At 36.2% G+C, this 20,096-nt stretch overlaps 5 protein-coding genes across 7 annotated transcripts; 3 read left to right on the top strand and 2 right to left on the bottom strand.

Annotated features, from left to right (window-relative positions):
* Nucleotides 1–396: 396 nt before the first annotated feature.
* Nucleotides 397–11,525, bottom strand: LOC123318415. Its single transcript, XM_044905027.1, has 7 exons — nt 9,818–11,525; nt 8,026–8,187; nt 7,859–7,978; nt 7,387–7,452; nt 7,081–7,316; nt 1,572–2,509; nt 397–1,442 (listed from the first exon to the last, which is right to left on the bottom strand). The coding sequence occupies exons 1-7, from the start codon at nt 11,421–11,423 to the stop codon at nt 491–493; spliced, it is 4,080 nt and encodes a 1,359-aa protein (XP_044760962.1). The 5' UTR covers nt 11,424–11,525; the 3' UTR covers nt 397–490.
* LOC123319479 (transmembrane protein 127-like) lies at nt 3,040–4,612 on the top strand. Its single transcript, XM_044906478.1, has 4 exons — nt 3,040–3,516; nt 3,574–3,747; nt 3,817–3,951; nt 4,007–4,612. The coding sequence occupies exons 1-4, from the start codon at nt 3,294–3,296 to the stop codon at nt 4,180–4,182; spliced, it is 708 nt and encodes a 235-aa protein (XP_044762413.1). The 5' UTR covers nt 3,040–3,293; the 3' UTR covers nt 4,183–4,612.
* LOC123319478 lies at nt 4,791–6,491 on the top strand. Its single transcript, XM_044906477.1, has 2 exons — nt 4,791–5,567; nt 5,623–6,491. Exons 1-2 carry the CDS (start codon nt 5,068–5,070, stop codon nt 6,263–6,265), a joined length of 1,143 nt encoding a protein of 380 aa, XP_044762412.1. The 5' UTR covers nt 4,791–5,067; the 3' UTR covers nt 6,266–6,491.
* Nucleotides 6,486–9,401, bottom strand: LOC123319480 (GTP-binding protein SAR1b). Its single transcript, XM_044906480.1, has 6 exons — nt 9,246–9,401; nt 8,967–9,017; nt 7,859–7,978; nt 7,387–7,452; nt 7,081–7,316; nt 6,486–6,945 (listed from the first exon to the last, which is right to left on the bottom strand). The coding sequence occupies exons 2-6, from the start codon at nt 9,007–9,009 to the stop codon at nt 6,829–6,831; spliced, it is 582 nt and encodes a 193-aa protein (XP_044762415.1). The 5' UTR covers nt 9,010–9,017; nt 9,246–9,401; the 3' UTR covers nt 6,486–6,828.
* Nucleotides 11,526–13,261: 1,736 nt separating the features above from the next.
* LOC123318721 lies at nt 13,262–19,476 on the top strand. Of its 3 annotated transcripts, none has more exons than XM_044905439.1 (6): nt 13,262–13,690; nt 15,775–15,860; nt 16,752–16,961; nt 17,061–17,232; nt 17,591–18,183; nt 18,678–19,476. In XM_044905439.1, the coding sequence occupies exons 3-6, from the start codon at nt 16,845–16,847 to the stop codon at nt 19,206–19,208; spliced, it is 1,413 nt and encodes a 470-aa protein (XP_044761374.1). In that variant the 5' UTR covers nt 13,262–13,690; nt 15,775–15,860; nt 16,752–16,844; the 3' UTR covers nt 19,209–19,476. The 3 variants fall into 3 exon arrangements, with proteins under 3 accessions (XP_044761374.1, XP_044761372.1, XP_044761375.1); XM_044905437.1 differs by lacking the exon at nt 13,262–13,690 and adding an exon at nt 14,365–14,613; XM_044905440.1 differs by lacking the exons at nt 13,262–13,690; nt 15,775–15,860 and having other exon boundaries at nt 16,126–16,961.
* Nucleotides 19,477–20,096: the final 620 nt, after the last annotated feature.

Below are 20,096 nucleotides of genomic sequence, written 5' to 3'. Positions count from 1 at the left end.
TTTTTGCTGCGAGCACCCTTGTTTATATTATTGTTATATAAACAAGGCTAGCACATCTTTATCACAGTTTATTTTAGAACCGATGCCGAATAAAAGTTCATAACCGATTTGGAACTGGAAAGAGCATTTGATCTGTGGTGCGTTCACTAGTCACAGATGATCTTCCTTCAAAACGTAACATTCATCTATGCTTCTCTTCAATCTGTGATTCAGATATTTGAAATTTTGCCCCAATTTTTGATTTTGTGCCTTTATTTCAGGTAAAAATGTTTTTGAATTTGTTTTAGGTATTAAACTTTGTTCATTTATGATAGCCGTAGACATTTTCAAAACAGCTAGCAGGAAAAACGTAGGGACTGGATTTCAAAAGCAAAGAAATAAATGGTTCTCTTTTTCAATATTTCATCAACATTTAATATCAACAAATAAAATAAGTTACGTATTAAAAATTAGTATACAACAATTCATTATCATAACTTGAGTATATAAATTATTCATAATCATCATAATCATAATAATCATTATCATCTCCATCATTCTCCTTGAATTGCCTAAACATCTGAAGAACCCCCACTTCATTTTCAACAGGACGATTGTCTTCAAACTCTTCATCTTCCTCTTCGTCCTCAACAGTGGATTCTTCCCCCTTCCTACCAAAGTCATTCACATGGGATAACTCTGAACTATCCTTGGCTGTCTTCTCTCTACGAGCTACAATCATTTGCGACAAAGTGGAGGCTTGAGAACAACTCGAAGAAACCGAAGATAACCTTTGCCGTTTATTTGGTGGTTCATTGTTAGTTTCACACTTAGTTTTCTCAGTCTCTGCGCTCAAACATTTCAACACGTCGTAATTTATTTTGGAAGAAATTTTTTTTTCTTGTATGATCTTTTCTATGGCTTCTTTTGCCGAACTGGAAGCAGAAGAAGTTTTTTTGGTGGTTTTTCTCTTCTTCTTCTGTTTGCCATCTTCCAATTCTTGTTTCTTCCGTTCCTCCCTCTCTTTTTGTTCCTCCAGAAATTGAGCGTTTCTGGTGTGCCACAAAGTATTTTTGTGTACATATTCGTTTTCAGACAATATGTATGTGTCGATCTCGTCATCATCTATATCGTCGAAATTCAAATCAACATCCAAACTATCTGATGACGGAATTTGACTTGGAGCATTGGAAGTATCATCCAAAGACTTTGCCAGCCCCATGCTCTCGATGTCTGGACCCAGCCCAACAACTTCATCCGGAGCCTGTGCTCCAGTGCATGTTGGAATTAAATCGTTAATAGTACCTAGAGTTGATTCTTTTATGAAAATTTCGGTTTCCTGAGCTTCCGTTAATTTTCTCAGATTCGCTGAAAGTTGCGGGCGCTTCTTTCTGTCTTTCTCCAGCTGTGCTTCGATTAATTTCTGCAGATTCTTGATGCTTTCTGACTCATCTTCTATCAATCTGAAATCATTCAAAACTGATAATACATTCGTTCACTTGACTTTGAATGGAATAGTTCATCTCAAGTCCCTTCATGAACTCTCATTTGCTGCTATAGATCTGTATTACTATTTAAATTCATATGCTTACCTTTGCAATCTTTCCTTATCTTTTTTCCTAGCAGCTTTAAACGATGGTGGATCCTGCTCATCTTCTAAATCCACTGTCATGAATTCATCTAATGTCAATGCACTGCTAGGAGTGTCACCGAATTCAATCAGCCTCTTTTTCAAAGTAGTTTCATGCACTTTTACAATTTTCACAATATCACCAGTAGAACGTCCAAACTCATGTAATCTTGCTGCTATCAGAAGAGCAGCACCACATAGGCCTGTAGGCTTCCTACCCGAATGTATTGAGTCTCTCTTCATTCTCTGAACCAGTCTCAAAGCTGTATTGGCAACCATTTGTGTCTTATTTCCAAAATCCAACTTGGAAGCAAACCTCAAGATGTAAATACAAGGATCGATAGCAGGAATATTAATACATAACTCTTGAGATAATCTCAAGTAAGTCCTACCTAGCTCATAACAACAAATGTTCAAAATATCACTTATGTCAATCAATAAATGTCCTGTTCCTTCAGTACGGCAAGTTAAATAAACACAAGCAGCATAAACATGTGTATTTTTTCGTCCTTTGGTTAAATTTCGACATAAAGCCATCTTGAAGAAATTACATGCCGTATCAACGTAGACACTAGATAATGAGAGATTACTGCACAACATCTGAATGCCATTTCTGGCTTTCCGCAATGTGACTTCTCTGGAATCGGAGTTGGGACGAAAGTTAAGATTTGCTCCTAATTTGCTGAATGCACCTTTAGATTCAGCTGAGACAAATTGACCAATAGCCCTACTTGAACCTTGGGCCCCTTCTTCAAACTGTACTTCAGAAACGATTATATTGGCTCCAAGAACAGAGCCACAATTTACACAGACTGCATCACCCCGAGATGAATCAATTTCTATCTCGGAGCTGCCGCAATTGTCGCACTTCATTCCTCCAGACATGATGAACCCTAGTTTCCGTTATGTTTTCACAAAAATCCTCGTGGTGTAGAAAATCACAAAAGTTTTTTTTATCACTGGTTTTATAAAGTTAACTTATTTTTGTCAAGTAAGAGTAGGAAATATTAATGTGATCGTAATCCTCATTCTTCATTCGGATCGTCACCACACTAATTTAAAATTCACTTTAAATTATCACCTATCCATACTTCAAATTTTCTTGAAATTGGAAATTCGGAACCGAGCAGAGACAACAGTGAGACCGAAACACAGAATAACTGAAAGCACAGAACACACTTACCACAGAACTTTATGACACTTACTTGACTGACTGAAGACCATAGACAAACTGCTGAAGCAAAGAGTTGATACTCTTTGGCATAGAGAAAGGGAAAGAGTTTTCTCTTGTCTCTGCTCTTTGGCTGAAGACTGACAGCCACAGATTACAGAGTAGCAAAGATTTATCTCAGAGTAAACCATAGAGATCCACAGATAAGAACACAAATATCAAAACACAGAGAACCAATATTCTTCTGGCACTTTCGGTGTTCTGTGATTCGAAAAAGAGTTATAAATCTGTGTAATGCAGCAGTGATTTATGCAAACAAATAAATATTTATTCTATTTTCTAATTACAATATCCAATAACTTACCGATATTATCGAGTGACTTGCATACATAAACTTGATTGGGAACATGTATGAATAATTCTGAACAGGTTCTGAATGATATCTGCATCTAACTCGTGGGAGTGTAAAAACTCTGAACATTCACAGATTGATTAATATTTCTCATTTTTATTATGCCAATACAAAATATTGGCTCATGTTTTGAATGGCTCACGACCAGAAATGAAAATAAAATTCTATTTGCTGCTTCATTCCACATATGCACCATTACCCTGGTCAGTATGTCGATTGTGGGATTGCCGTGGTTTTCCATTTCAGGAGGAGTATGTTTGGGACACTTAACATTATCAGACTTTTTTTGGTATAGTTCTTTCTTAGAGGACGCTACTTCTAAAGGTAGGCCTAAATGTGGATAAGTTTTAGGAGACATATTAAAGGTGCCTTTTATTTTAGATGTAGAATGTATAAATACAACTGTGATCAATATGATGAGAATAACCTTAGCATTATGCTTCTTGATTATCGTATTATCACTTGGTGGGTTTTTCATGAATATTTTTATACCAAAGAATTATGTGAATAGGCTATTCTTGAAATATGCAATTCCAGGTGTATGCACAGGATCAGGTAAATAATTTGTTAAAAACAACTTTTGAGTGCTCACAATTTAGCATACTATTAAATTTTGATTTACAGTGATACTAGTTATGATAATTGTTAGTATATCATGCTATATTATTTTAATATTAGAAGATTCACTAACTCAGTTATACCCAAAAGTTACCACAGATGTTACTTATGGCCCTGGCTTCTACTTCTTGTCTTCCGCAGGTAAAATTTATTCCGAAGTGAGTATTTAAAGCATTATGGAATTGAATTTTTTTAGGAGTTGTATCATTGTTTGGTATGTACTACACATTGAATATGATTCAAGATTTCAATCGGATTTCTTCAGAGGATGATCAGTGCCTAATTGATGCCTTTGATGATAATACATCCTCTTTCAATCACCTTTCACCACCTCCCCCTTATAATGTTCCACCTCCACCATATACACCATAAAGGGTTTTATATTTATGAGATCACGATACCTTGACATTTTGTCTGAATGAAACCAAACAAAATTTCAATAATCCATGTACAATATATTGTGATATGAATGTTTTTATAGGATTTAATGATCCCAAAATTGCTGATATCTCACTGGAGTATTTCCAAGTACTTATAGCCTCTTATCGTTTGATACTTTGAAGTTGTTTTATTCATAATTGTTACTGCTGCATGATATGTATATAAAAACACTTTTGGCTTTCTTACAAATCTGATCATTCAGGAATGCCGAAAATATTTTTATCATTTTCATCTCTATGAGATACTTAAGGAATTTTAGATCTTGTTGCTTTAATATGTACTTTTAAATAATGCTTTCCCAAAGATATAAGTTAGAATGTGAAATGATTTTACTTGTAGATAATAAAATTATTTCAAACAACCAGAATTTTCTTCCACCTGATATACTCTCTTGAATTAAGCGAATAATAACATGAAAATAAACAAAGTTAATTTTTGAAATAAACTCCCATCATCGCATTCACAGAAATATTCAAATTTTCGTAAAAGTCTATGATCACAACCACAGAAAAATATTATACTTATTCTGTGATGTAAATTGACAAAATGGTAATCTGTCAAAACAGAGATTTTGCGCTAGTACATTGAAAATTACAAGAAAATATATACAAACCAGAATAAATATCTTAATTTACGAAGCAGGTTATGGAATATAGATGTAAAATTTATTTTTCAGTTGATAAAAAAGGGTGTTGATTCAGACGAGTGAAAAAATTCGAACCTGCTTATTTTAAGATTTAAATTCAAAGACAATCGCTCATTCTGCTTCGACTTCTCAATGGGATCATCAAGAAGATCGCTTACCACGAAATTGTGATGTTGAAATACAGTACCTATAGTTTTCACCCAACAATGTCGAAGTCGATCAAGCATAACCATAACATTCAATCGTTCTCATCAATAAACAAAACAAACTGCTTTCTGGATAGCGAGGGCTGCTTGGGGGATAAAAGAAAGAGCGTTGGAACACTGTCAGAAAAAGATTATTCCCCGCCATTCTACAAACCAAAATTTGATCCTCAAAGAGAAGTCATTTCACCCCCATTCTTCAAGTCAAAGTTAGGGTCGAAAAGCATATCACAAGTCAATAATGATTTTGACACTGAATCGATCATTTCCGGCGTGAGCGAGATTAAGCTTATCAAAAGTTTGTCCAGTTCCCCTAGCTGGAGCGACGATAATGATGTAGAGGGATGTAGGAGGGTCCAAGATGAGCTGGAGCAAATGGATAGAGTACTTAGAGGACTTGATCCTATTCCTTTACATTATGACGTTGATGAATACAAACAATGGATGGAAACATTTCCTACATTAAGGTTTTAATTGTGATTTTTCATGACCATTTCAGGGTGTAACTTAACTCTTTTTCAGCTTTTTTGGGCATAAAGAATATGGACCTTACAAAATTTGGAAAGGTAACAGAAAGAATGAACGCGATGTAGAAGATGTAAATTCCAATCGAGTGCCTTGTGCTAATTTAATACAATATAAGAAGGAAATAAAAAAAGCTGTGATACAAAATATTTACGAAAATATTTCGATAAGACTGAACAACGGATCCACCCCACCTGAAATAAAGAAGAAGCAACCACAAATAGGGGACATAAACAAGACGCAGATGTACCTGAGCGACTGCCTCAAAAATTCCCCTTTTTCAGATATAATTGGAGAGAAATACACCAAAACTTGCTTTTTGAGCAGGAACAATTCCCGGGAGGATAAAAAAATACAATCTCCAAGTTTCGAATCCTTGCCTGTAATGTTGGAAGGTTCAACTAGGAATATAGCAAAACCCGTGAATAAATCTAAAAATGAACATTTGAACGGTGTCAGTAGAAAAAAATCGAGAAGGAGCATTGTTTTACCTCCGATTGAAAACAAATGGTTGCAACCTACGAATCAATTCAGGTCGATATCAGCCATGCCAACCTATTCCTCGATGCTGTCTGTTAAAACGATGAAGATGGACAGTAAGTTACTTAGCGGAAAATCTAGAAACGTAACACGTTTTTGAGGGAGAGACCTGTTAAATTTGGATGAAAATTCGTAAATGTAAAGTTGATAATGAAATTAATATATTCAATCCCTAACAAAGTGTGACAAATTTTCACATTCTTAGCGACATGGTGATAAGGTATTTTCAGTTAATGAATAAAAGCAGGCAACACATCTTCAGGCATCTGCAAAATCTAAGAGAGATTATATAAGTGTATATAAACATTAAAAATTCCCCATTTTTATAAAGCACTTTTATTTCAACCAATACGTTTTCACTGAAAATTTCCATCACATACAAATATCATAGATTAAAGGAACGGATCATAAAAAAACAGTTCTTCAAGTTTAACTGATTGATTCTTATTGTATTTGCTTAAATTGAAATATATGAAAACTGATACATTGACAGACCGCAACGGAACACGAAATGGGTAAAATTCAAATACGATTTGATTGCGACGACTTCAATACAACAATCCCACTTTGAGTCAATTGAGGGAAACAACCGAATAAAACGAGAAACCAATGATGAATATACAAAAGGAGTGGTTAGTTTGGATCGTCCGCCGATGCACCGCTTCAGTCCATATACTGGGCGATCCAACGGAAACCATCTCCATAACCTTGCTTTCGCAAGATCGAACACATGAACAATTCTAAGGGGCGACCAGGCAACTCGGACCTCGGTACTTTGCCCTAAAACAGAGAGATAAAAATTCTAAACCCGACAGCTCAATTCTTGTCAAATGCTAGACGGTTTCAGAAGAAAAACTGGGTCAAGTTATCTGAATATTTATTACTCAAAATGAATTTCCCACCCCGTTCACTCACCTTGCCAGTAGTTTGATTGTATAGGGCGAAATATGTTCTAAGTTCTTCTTCCGAAGCGGCACCGGTGATATCTATTTTGTTGCCCAAAATGAGGATGGGACAATTGGCCAGCGTTTCGTCCGTTAATAAACTATCTAATTCTTTTTTACTCTCGCGGAATCTGGACCTGTCGAAGGCATCGATTAAGAAAACGATAGCGTCTACGGCTGGGAAATAGTCTTTCCACACCCTTCTTGCTGCAAAATCGAAAATTTCTTGGTAAGTATAATTCGAATAATAAATAAGGATGGATCAATCTTTCCTAACCTTGTGAATGGCCACCTAAATCAAATGTGGTAAATCTGATGTTGCCAATGGATAATTCCTCTGACGCTGTAAAAAAAATTTGTATTATAAACACAACCTCGGCCAGAATTTTATACTGAACACAGATATAATAATTTTAAACTTTCTACTTGTTCTATAGGAAAAAAAAGGGAAAATTGAAAAAATTCGAAAAATGGACCTGTCATAGAATCGAAATATTCTATGATTTTCATCCAAACCATAGATGCTTGGTCATAGATGACTACAGAGCTGCTCGGTTTCAAAACCTACTTTCTTTTTCTTATTAAGAACATAGAATTATCATATGCTTGGCGTATTTTCAAATTACTCAGCGCTCGGATTTCCTTCAAGCATTATTTGGGATATGAGCCAATGTCGAAACAGGACGAAAAATCACCGTCCAAAGGCGCAGACAAAACAAGGTCAATATACAAATGATGGAAATTCTTACTGGGATGTAGAGTAGGCAGATGCTGCGCTAGCCTGTCGTCCTTTAGCATGTGTAAGAGGGTGGTTTTGCCGGCGTTGTCCAACCCAAGGAACAGCAGCTTACCGGATTTCTTCCATAATCCTGTACACAAATGTCGAGCGGTTAGTACATGGCAATCTATCACTCACCTTTATAGCTATTTTTGACGGTCTCTCCGCTGCTCTGGCCGTACTGAATACTGAACGAGGCAAAGTCCACAATACCATCTTCCACCAAGCAATTGATCAAAGAGCACTTGCCCGAACCAGGCAGGCCAGTGAAAATGTATTTTCCCTTTCGAGAAGTAATACCTATTTGTAGAATTTTGCCGTTGAATTTGAGAGATTAATAACAAGATTTCAGGGGATTGAGAAATAAATGATTTCAATAACATTAATAAAATACATTTCAAGATTTGAGAGAAATTATTGAGAAACATAACCAGTCCAAAATTTTGTCAGGTGCTGATTTTGTAAAATTCAATGCATAATAAAATTTTGCATTTTTTTATTACATGTTGAATTCGGGAAATAAATTTTTAAGACCTTAGCAAACTGATTAAAAAGTTTACTTAATTTATAGCAAAGAAATTCCTTGAACTACTTCTCTTTCATTGAACAATCTAAAAAGTTCAGAAAGGTCAAGTTCAGTATGATTTTCAAATCAATAGTTAAATATTTCGTGATAATTATCAGCACTACTGAATGAGGATATAAAAACGTCAGGTTGATCATCATGACTTGCCTAAAATTATCTATTAGTTTTGAATATAATGAAATATCAAGGAAAAAAATTGCAAAGAAGTTGAAAATATGTACATGAATGAATCATTAGCACTGTCAAAGAATTCTAGATGATATAAATGTTTAAAAATTAATATTGTAAACGTGAACAATTCACCATTTTTCGAAAAATCGAGATAATTTATTTTGAACAGAAGAGAGGAATTGTAAACTTTATAGAACTAAAGAACTATTTCGTCAATGAACAGGGTCAAAGTATGTCTAATAAACACAAAGGAATTTGGAAAACTTTTTCACCTTTCTGATATGGTGACCAATAAGCCAGTTTTACAATGAATCAAACTCACCCAAGTATCCTAGGACACCAGTGAACCAATCCCAAATAAACATATTTCTTTCTGAAAAACAATTCTCATTAGAATCTCACCCAGCTGAAAATTCGTAATCACTGTGCTGTGCTCTTGAACAAAGTTCAGTCGAAGCAAGAGGAATAATTATCCCAAATGGTTTTCCTAATTCGTACAACTCTCCAAGAGCACTTTGACAGAAAGTGTCCAACATGACAAAGTTCTTGGACTTCTAACTTTTCAAGCAATATCGGTTCGAAGCACGGCAGACGAACTTACATTTTATTTTGCGGTATGGGTAGATGCTATTTCAATTCAAAACGAATATTTATTTACAAAGAAGATCCTCAAAAATTATCCATAAGCTGCTGATGACTGGCACCTCTTGAAAGAAGGACGTAAGATGCCAATGTGACAGTTAATGACATGTGACATTAGTGGTCATAACACGCGTAGTAGCGAAACATAGAGAGAAAAATATTTTTCTTTATGCCGGTGGATATTGCGAATTCCATAGTAAATGAATGGAAGGCAAAATATACAGTGTCTCACCGAGATTTTCCACTAAAAGTTCACGGAGAAAGTTACCTTAGACCTGTTTAAAATTTCTTAGAAATTAGGAAAAGAACCTTTCTGCCGGTTACACTGGTTTTTTGTTCTATTGATGGGAGAGAGATCGAAAGAAGAGACTGCAATTTGTCCTTATTACTTTATGAGAAAATATAATTGAATGTAGAAAATTACATACGTCTTCTTCACAAAAGTCAGAACAGGTTTCTGTAAACTCACATACTTAAAATTATAACAAAGAAAAATCAAAAAGCAAATTTTATCAAAACAAAAAATTCATCAAACATCAACATCCTTACTTACAATTGTGTCAATTTGTGAAGGTAAAGGAAAAGATATATCTTTGATGAGATAACTGTTCATGAAATTATCCACTGTGTAGGGCCAACTGGTTAACAAATAAAACTCCACCTCACTGAGATCCTTGGTTTCTTCTCGGAACTTGGTAGCAATATCATTGAAATAGTCCCAGAATGACTGATTCGACTCTGGTTTACCTATGATCTTCATGAATTTTACATGTAGCTTCAAAGCAAAACCTCTCACTTTTTCAGCGCCTTTTTTGAATGTGTTTGCCTCACTTTCTGGTAAATTCCAGCTTTCCAAGTTGCCAACATATTTCTTCAACCTTCTGATCATATCGACAACGTGAGCATGTTTCTTCAACATTACAGAGACAACATCCAAATTTTGCATATTTTCTAGAAGACTGATAGCTTCTTTAGGATCAGCTTTGTCTAAATTTAGACAACTTTTGATTTGGGACTCAATTTCTAGAAGTTTACTCTCAACTTTCAGCCTTTCTAACATTTTCTCCTTGATCGTTTGCAATTTCTTCTCCCAAAAGAGCTTCAATTCGTCTTCTGTAGTTTTTAAGACCTCGCAATACATTTCAGGAAACTTTTGCAAATTATCTAGTTTAAATGAACTTTTTAATTGTATAGCTTTTTCTGATATTTGTTTATTATGAGTTGCGCTTTCATATTCATTTTTGAATTCTTCTGAACACCTCTTCTCATGAAGCTTTATGCCTATACATTTATCCCCAATGAATAAAGGTAATACCTGAAGTTTTCTACAGTGCTCTTTTTGAACCGGCATTTTGAGGTAAATTTCCTTATTCTTCTCCACATAATCACCATATGCTATGAAGGCTTCAAGCTCCTTTTCTAGAACAAAATCTGCAAATCCTGGGGTTTCCTCTTTCTTAATTTCTTCCTGTGGTGTCTCTTCATAAACAATATCATTTTCAACTGACGCATCCACATCATCCTTTTTTGTAGATTCAACAAGATGAACTTCATCAGTACCAGCCTGACTTTCATCTTTTTCATCAATGACAGGTTTATCCTCTTGAGGTGTCTGTAAATCTGGTTCTTTAGCTAATTCATGTGCCTCAGTATCAACTGTACTAGAATGTTTTTCTTCTGGAACTGGATCTTCAGTAGTATTGACGTTTGAAAATTTGCCCTTTTTTGCTTTATTAAGTGAAGTATCTTCTACTGATTTGACTACTGATAGAGACCTTTTCCTTTTTTTGGAACCACTAGACCCAGAATCTACTACAACTGAGGAATCACTTAAAATCGAATCATTACTTTCCATTCCATAATTAGGATCACCATCAGTGCCAGCTTCTGAAATTGCTTCCTCGATTTCTTTAATGGAGTCATTGAAGTCTTTCCTCTTTGATGGTTTCAACAATTTACCTTTGTTTCTTGTGTAATAAAACAAATCTTCTGATTTAATCTGTCCTGTTTCTCCTGTTCCATAAAATTTAACCTTGTATTTTTTGCCGTTTTCTTCTAAAATTATGGCAGGCCATGCTGGATACCCTTTCACCTTTGCAAACACTTTATCGCCAACATTGAAGTGTTCCTTTTTCATGGTTCTAATGAGGAATACAAACTTTTGGTAATCATCAAATTGAAAAAGTTTAATAATTTCGGAAACTTGTTAGCCTTTGATTATACACAAAACCATACAGTTGGATTTCTTAATTTCTATGAAATCTATGAATTTTGAGCAGCATAGAATATTATCGAGAACGTTAGGAGTGTTCGGTTTTACCATCCGAGAGGCAACCGATTTATCGTCACGTGACCAAAAATTTGTATGATATTTTTCAAATACCCCGTTTCGTTCGCTTGTGTCGAACATTGAACTCGTTAAATGGTCTCGAAACGTGAAGACTTAGAAAGAGTTACAACTTTTTTGGTGCTTGATTTTTGACTCCAATAATTGTTGGCAATGATAAGCCAAAAATTATAATCCCAAGTAAATTTTATATAGTTTCCATTCCTTTCAACTATCCTAAACTAAGGAAACCCATCACACCTTGAATATGTACAAATTGTACATATTGGTGTGATGGTACAATCAATGTAGCTCTGTCTTCTGTCTGGAGATTGGCAAAAATTAAACAATTCTTAAGAAAATTGCATCATCCGATTTCCGACCTGGTGAAAGAGAGATAGGTAGATATTAGAGTGAAACAATAGAGAGTTGAAGTGCAGCCATGAACGTAAACGTTAACGTTATAATTGACATCTACGCATGCTCATTCGTCCGTTTTTAACGTTAACGTTAGCGTCAGCTTTACGGCCTACGTAAACTAGCGGTCTCCCACGTATACCTTAAACATCGACGTACGTTAACCGAACGTTAAACGAGTAGCACCGATGACTTGCGAATGGCCGAATTTTGATTGTTAAATGCAATTCTCGATAACCTCAAACTGTCATTGTTTACATTTCCTGTGTATTTTCTCATAATGAACGAAAATTATAGGAAATCAGCAGTGATTTGAAAGTTATCAAAAGGATTAAGTTAAATTAATTTGTTATTAGATATTCAGTACATAAGGAAATGGCTGAATCTACACTGCAATTCTCATGTCTCTAACACTTGAACATTTCATTGATAATAAAATACTTCCAAGCTGAAAATTCTCTTTATTAGGCGTATAAATCATTAGAACATCAATATTCCAAATGTTATTCCAGCTGTCGAAGCTCAATATTAGATAAAAGAGAGTTCACGCGAAACGAAAGCAAAATCAAATTGATAGGTTATGTTTAACGTCTGACGTTTCATGATGGCAGCACTTCAACTCAAATTTCATCACAACACGTAAACGTTATATCTGACGTTATTTCTCACGTTAACGTTTACGTTCAGGATAACGTATTGTGCACACTTCAACTCTCTAATAAATGCCCAATCTGAATTTCACACGAAGTCTTCTCAAATCGCAAGCGTCAACATCGTATATAAAGATGCACATATACGACAGGATTTACAGTACGATATTCTCTACAGGAAATATAAAAAACTGTGCTTCAGTACTGAAAAGTCATAGGAAAATAACAAGTCACACAGGTTCAAAAAGGGGCAAGGAGAGATTATAAAAGGAGAGGAGGCAGACGCAGATGTCACGCATTTGTAGAACACAAGTCATCTTCCTCTATGGTTTTGGATGGGATGAAGAATAAAAGAAAAGAGTAAGTAAGTGTTACTCTTTGATAAAAGAGTAGTCTCTGCCTGATAATTATTCAGCAGCTTTGAACTCACGCTCCTTTTATACTTTACAAGCTTTGGTTGAACATCCTTATTCGCTTGAAATCGATTTTTAACAGCGTAAGAGAAATCTCAACGTGGGTACCTAACTTAAAATTTAACATTGGAAAGAATTCTCCCTCACTTTCTTCAATTCGCATTCAGGTTTGTCGTCTCGACGTCCAGCAGAAGCGCCGTTGCTGAATATTGCGAACTTGAATTTTTGGATTCGTTTCTCTCCCGATTTCTCAGTTTCTGAGTCGTACAATTTCTGGGTGCATTGTGCTGAAGAACTACGCGACTTACCCGTAGCTTTTTCATTAAACTTTGTGGAAAAATCCACACTTCGCTTTTGTTAATAGTATAGTAATTAGTTAATTAGCGGAAAATAGCTGAAAGTTGCTTTTCTTGTGCTCAGTGATAGTAATGATAAGTGAATACGAACTGGCTATGCCATATAAGCTCAATTGTAAATCAAAGAACACCAACATCCACCGCAGAAAGTCCATATTCAAGTCCTATAATATTTTTGTTTGTGTTTTGAAGAGAAAGTGCTCAGGAAGGCTCAACAGAAATATGATGACATCCAGGAGAATGTAAGTATTCTTTCGGGCTCACTTTTCTATCACGAAATAATTTTAAAAAAATTAAAAAAATATTCTCAACTTTTTCTTCTATGTTCTTCTACCATAGAAAGGAAATATTGAGATCATAGAATTTTCCTAAATATTTTTCTTCATGATGAATTTTAATTGTAGAATGTAAGTGAACGAGAGGAAACAAAAAACAATAGTGCTTCATTCAGATAACATCTCCGAACATTCCGTAAATATACACAATAAAATTTTCCATCACTAGGAGTTATGCATGATTTTCAGTTACAATCAGAAAATCTGACAAGATTCCAGGAATGAGTTCTAAATTTAAAATCTTGATTACTACAAAAATGCCATGTGATCGGGCATCCAACTCATTAAAAATCCATCAGGTGGTTCTCTCTCGTGCGACATACACATAGAATTATAAATAATTGATGGGATTTCCCAGAATTCAACCGGTCAACCGTCAATTAGGCAAAGAGAAAATAGCTGTTTTCTCATGACTCACGTCTTGTGACTCCGGAGTGCTCCAATTCGTCCAACATGACATAATGCCGACCAATCGGAAGGTTCGAGTATTCCTATTGGATCAAAAACGCGTTTGATAGAGATAGAGACAGATAGTTGTTTCAGGTTTCCGAATACGAGGTTATATAAAGGGGGCCTATCTGAAGAAACGCAGCAGTTCGAGGTCACACATATAAGAGAGATATATTTTGTCGATAGACAAAATATAGATAAGCCATTGAGTGTGCATTTTTTGAGAATTTGGCGCTTATTTAATTTTCAGAAGTACATTAATTGGGTTACTTCACTTTGTGATCAGTTCACGTGTAGAGGTTGGCTACCTGAAGCCTAATTTTAGATTGAAGTGTTAATAAAACACTGCCGCGCTTGGCCACTTTCCAGTTATTTACTGAGTGAGTATCGTTTTTGGTATATTTATTATCGGAAATTGATAAATATTCAAGAATGAATTTGAAAAAAATGATAGTCGAGCACAGAATTAATCTAAATTTGTCCAGAGAAAATAAATATTCCATAGAGCTTTCGGTGAATGTGTCGAAATAACAATTAAGTGAACCTGTTTTTTCGATGATTCTAGAATTTTCCATTGAATCTAGATTTCTCAGCATTCCAACTAATTAAATCGCACGATAAAATTTAAATGTTATCAAACACGGGTATCTCTTTCAGTGACTATAATGAATAATACATTCGTTTCGTATAATTTAGAATGAATAGGATTGAGATACCGTTAGTATTCACGAGTATGGAGCGCTTTTATCGAACGAGTAAAAGTTGTTTTGAGATTATAATCCAACCTCTGTCGACTTGTTCCGACAAGTCCACAGTCGAAGTTGAATATCAAGGTCTTCGTACATGGTCGATGACACCTCTCTCTCTTACGAAAATTTTCCCAGAAACAACCCGTATACCATACGGCCTATTACGTAAACATTTACATTGTTTATTCTGTTTTATGTGATCACGCGATGACTTTCGATTTTGTAATTTTTTCGTAATCGATAAGCATGGAGTGGTTGATTGAAATGTTTCCGGAGAGATAAGAAAATTCCCTGCCAATTTATTCGACCTTTTTCATGAGTGGCCTAATTCCTCGAAACACTAATTTCGTTTGTGTAAATATGATAAAGCAGCAATAAGAATTATAGCACTCGAATTTTGGTCCCCCACGTTTCCCAATCCCAATCTAAGTTCATGTTGATTGAACCTGCTATATTCGATACACTCGAAAGTTGCAAATCATTCATTCACAATGCAATGCAATTAGTAGGACAAATTATCATCGATTGGATTATCTAACCTAATCGTAAGAGAATCCCATAGATGAAAATATCAGTCATAGAAACTCGTAACATTAAAATTTTAGTCATAGATACAGAGTGAACTCGATAAGGAATCTTTATCAGGTTCATTGTTCATATCTATGGTATAAACTCATCTATGAATTTACTTTCGTCCACAGAATAATATTGCAGTATTTTCTTCTCATCACTTGGCTCGAAAAAAAAACTTTTGGGAAATAATGTTTGCTGATTTTGCCTTTTTCTTCACAGGTTGAGGGTTTCTAACGCTCAACATCCTTCCTGGAAAGCCCTTTAAGGGAGTCAACATTTTTAAAACAGAACGCAGTGAATTCAATGTAAGTATATCGAGTACCTATCTACTAATCCATATTTTATCTGCTTGAATTTAACCATTTATGCAACAAAAAACAAAACTGAATATTTCTTGACAATTTTTCCTGCTAGGTACATTACAATTCTAGACTTTCAACAGAGATTCCTCAACAGATTCTTTGCTACTATCCGAATATTTATTATGGGCTTGCAACATTTTCTAACGGAAGTCTTTTGATTAAATCAGCTGAATATTGATTCAGAATTTCATATAATTGTCAAGCTACACATTTTCCGATAGACTTTTGAATCATGGACCTAGCAGATTTCTTAGGGGCGTTCGTTTTTGAACAAAGAGAAGAAACTCTTTGTTCCATAAAATTTTGGTCACGCGACGAACAAATCCGTCGCCTCTCGGATGGTAAAAACGAACTCCCCTATCGATCAAAGATTCGATAGAGGGATCTTTGAGATCACAGAATCAGGAAAAGCAATGCAGATGCATAGAGTGGGAAGCATCGAAGCATTTGACTAGCATAATCCGAAAACTCTGTGCTTTCGAAGATCACAGAAAGGTAATGCAAATGCATAGATTTCTGTGGGAAGCATCGAAGTATGTTTCTTAGCGTAATTCTCTGTGCTCTCAAAATCGATGCTGTCTGTAGATGCATAGAAGAGGCTAGTTTGATTGATTTTCCAGTATAATTAAAGAAACTCTGTGCTCTCAAGAGCGTCAGATTCACTTTTCAGGTAGATATAAAAACGTCTTCGATGATTCAGGCGTTTTATACGGTTAGGTGGAGCACAATCTCGTGCTTAAAACCTGCCGTCAAAGTGGAATATGTTCATCGAGCTGCCGGGCCTCTTGGAAGGAACCCCGCAGCACCTTCATCCATCTAAAATTTCTATTTCAGCCTCGTTCGACATGGAAGCCACCGCTGCTTTCCCAGCCTCCTCTGCAAAATGGCGAGAATCAAAACTCCACGCAGTTCGCGGAAATAATAAACATGCTGAAAGACGACGTGACGGAGATGAACCCCAAGATATTCCTGTTCGTGAATCCCTACGAGGTAAATCCAGGAAGTTCCGCACAGGGCCAGTCTGGGAACTGTCGCACGTCCCAGGTAAGTGGTGGTAAGACGAGGTCGCACGAAAACCCCCAACGACGATTTCATCCCATGGAACGGATCGATTAATCTTTCTTCCTTTGGGAATTGTTTCAGACATATCCGATTTCGGTCAAGACAGATTCTGGAGATCGCAGCAATTGCGAATATCGGGAACCGTGCTCCAGAACAGTCAAACTGGAAATGGAGGAATTTTCGGACCTTGGCGATTTGATCCCCTACGCAAGGGAGAGGTCTGTCATGGATGAACTCGATTTTGCGATAGCGGGTAAGTCTACCGGTCGGGGACGTCGCTTGGCAACGCCGACGAACGACGTTTTAATCGATATAAGACGCACAGAAGACGCGACGTTTTCATCCGTACGCGTGGGAGCATCGAACAAAGACCTCAGCGTGAGTTGGAGAGGGCGTCAAGGTCAATTCAAATCGTCAAAAGCATAGAAAGATAATAATCTATGGCTCAAGATTGGCGAGGATCACAGATTACTCCATATTCTTCGGCATTTATGATCACAAAATTTCCAGCTTGTTTATGTTGAGTGAAATAATAATATCGGCGTTGCCAAACGTTGTCCGGTTTCTCCGAGAGCCGACCCGAGTTAGTAACCGATAAAATCCTTTTTCAGATCCTGAGGGAATGACCGACTTAACTATGCATTCATACGTTTCACCAAGCCTGAAAGATCTTGTCGACGCGCAAGATTTTCGCAAGTGTGAAAAAATCCAACAACAACAACAACTTTATATCGATAATCAACACGTTAATCTAGAAGATATATCTGGAGACGAATTCAGAATATTGCAACAAGAACTTTCTACTAGTTGTGCGAATAGCGCTCAAAGCGAGCAAACTAATAATAATAATAATATTAATAGTAAGATAATCCTACATAACAGCTTAAGGGATAGAGGCACGTCGAATATTTTCAATTTCGAAGCGGTGGCCAACCCGTACGTGATCAACACCGATCACGGTTACGCAAACATGTCTTCGCCGTCAGAGGCGTCTGTCACGCCTCAGTACAGCCCCGTGGGGCCGTCGGAGACTTTCAGGGGCTACGTCGATAAACAGCCGCCTTTCAGGCAGAGTTTATCCGGGCTCAACCTCGGAGTCAAACTATTCGTGGGAGACACACTGAACACTCCCGATATCTTGGAATCGGTGGTCAGTCTGGAAGACGACAGGTTCAACTTTCTGAGGAATTTGGACGAGGATCAGGTAAGGATATACAAAAAAACCATTAAAATATGTCCGTAGACCCATATATGATCATAACGCAACCCTTAGTTCTGTTCTCTTGAAAAAAATCCGATGAAAACACTTTAAGATCGAAAAAACCTTAAAAAATGCGAAAACGGCACGTCATTGGTGATTTTCGATCGTGAATGCCCAGTCGAATGTTACGCCCATGTCTGTGCCGTTCGCCAGCTATCTTCACGTCACCATAATCGGCATTAGTTGTGTGAAGTTAGCAGAACCGCGTAAATTCTATGGTTTATTATGGTGACTTGTCAAATTTCGAATATTTTCTATTTTCGTGAATTTTTATGGAATAATTCCGGTCCTTCTTGGTCTTAAAGGAAAATTTTAGTCGGCAAAGACATTAATCGACTCGCGACATAGGCTAAAAGTAAAACTCTACTTTGTAGTGGCGGAAATTTCAATCAACAAATACAAAGGCATTCTTGACACTTGGATTTTGTGTATTTCAGAAGTTGAAAACAATAAACGAAAATGACCTCATATTCCAACCTCTGCCGTCGCCGGAGAGCGACACGAACCCAGTCCAGGCGAAAACCGAACCCAAACCGCTGTCGGCCGCCCGATGGACGTTTACTCCAGAGGAATTCGAAGACGATGACGACGACGATGACTATGTGCCACCCAAGAGAATTCGTACAAGTAAAAAAGCGACAAAAGTGATCGAAAGCGACGACCCAGAGAGCGACGAAGATTACGTTCCTTCCAAAACCTTGAAGAAGAGGACGAGGAGGACGTCTTCGATCTCTTCAGACTCCTCCAAAGACAGTAGTCGAGTTTCCAAGTACAGGGAGCTTAGGGATAAGAATAACGAGGCTTCGAGGAAGTCCAGGCTGAAGCGCAAGCTGAAGGAGCAAGAGATGGAGGTGGAGCTGCAAGAACTGGAAAGTAAGAACGTGAAACTGAAGGCGGAAGTCGAAGAACTCAAGAGGACGGTCGATAATTTCAGATCGAATTTGTTCAAAATAATGGCGAGGAAATGAGTTGAATTTATTCGATGTTTATTTTAAACATTAATGTTTTAGTTAAGTAAGGTTTGCGTTTAACTCATCTTGATGGAATTTGTTTTATAAATATTCTAAGATGAGATTGTTTATGTCCTGTTATATTTTTTATTGGACATGTTTAATGTAAGTTTAATCGATTGATTTCAATCCCTTATTTGTTTGGGATGCTTAAAAGAATAATTATTTTCAATTATTGATATTGTAATTTTTAATGATGAATAAATAAACATGTAGTTCTTGTTGATTTCTGAACTTTTCTCCATTAATAAGACCTGACCAAATTAAGGAAATATTAGAAAATGAATGAGCAATGGTTCTAAAACCTCAAATATATGATTACAGAATAAATCATCAGAATTAGGAGTATTCGCTTTTCGATAACTAGGAGGCTGGACAGTGATGAAATTTTTCTATACATACAGTTTTTCATAATTAATCGATTGGTACCAGTCTCGACTAGGGCAAGTTCGTGCATGAAATGCAAATTTTTGAAAATTGAATTTTTACCAGATATTTTGAAAGTTTTTCTAGGTTAGATCAATCAAAACCATAGAATACTCAATAGGGCATTTCGGATTGACGAAATAGTAGTCCTGTGTGGATCCGAAAAACACTATAGATTATTTTATGGTTCTGGTCATAGAGCAGAACTTTTTTCTCTCTGGTTCTGAACATAGACCAGACCTTCATTCTCTCTGGTTCTGGTGGAGCAACATAGAACATAGACAAAGAGTAACTCTTTGCTAATAATAAGGATTAGAAAGATTATACAGTACTCTATCTTTGGACTAACTTAGAAAAATTCAACGGAGCAAATTCAATTTTAAAAAATTAATATTCTCTTCCTCTATATTATTACTGCTC

The sequence above is a fragment of the Coccinella septempunctata genome, chromosome 8, assembly GCF_907165205.1.
Source record: "Coccinella septempunctata chromosome 8, icCocSept1.1, whole genome shotgun sequence".
Lineage (NCBI taxonomy): Eukaryota > Metazoa > Arthropoda > Insecta > Coleoptera > Coccinellidae > Coccinella > Coccinella septempunctata.
This window is presented reverse-complemented; position numbering and strand designations above follow the sequence as displayed.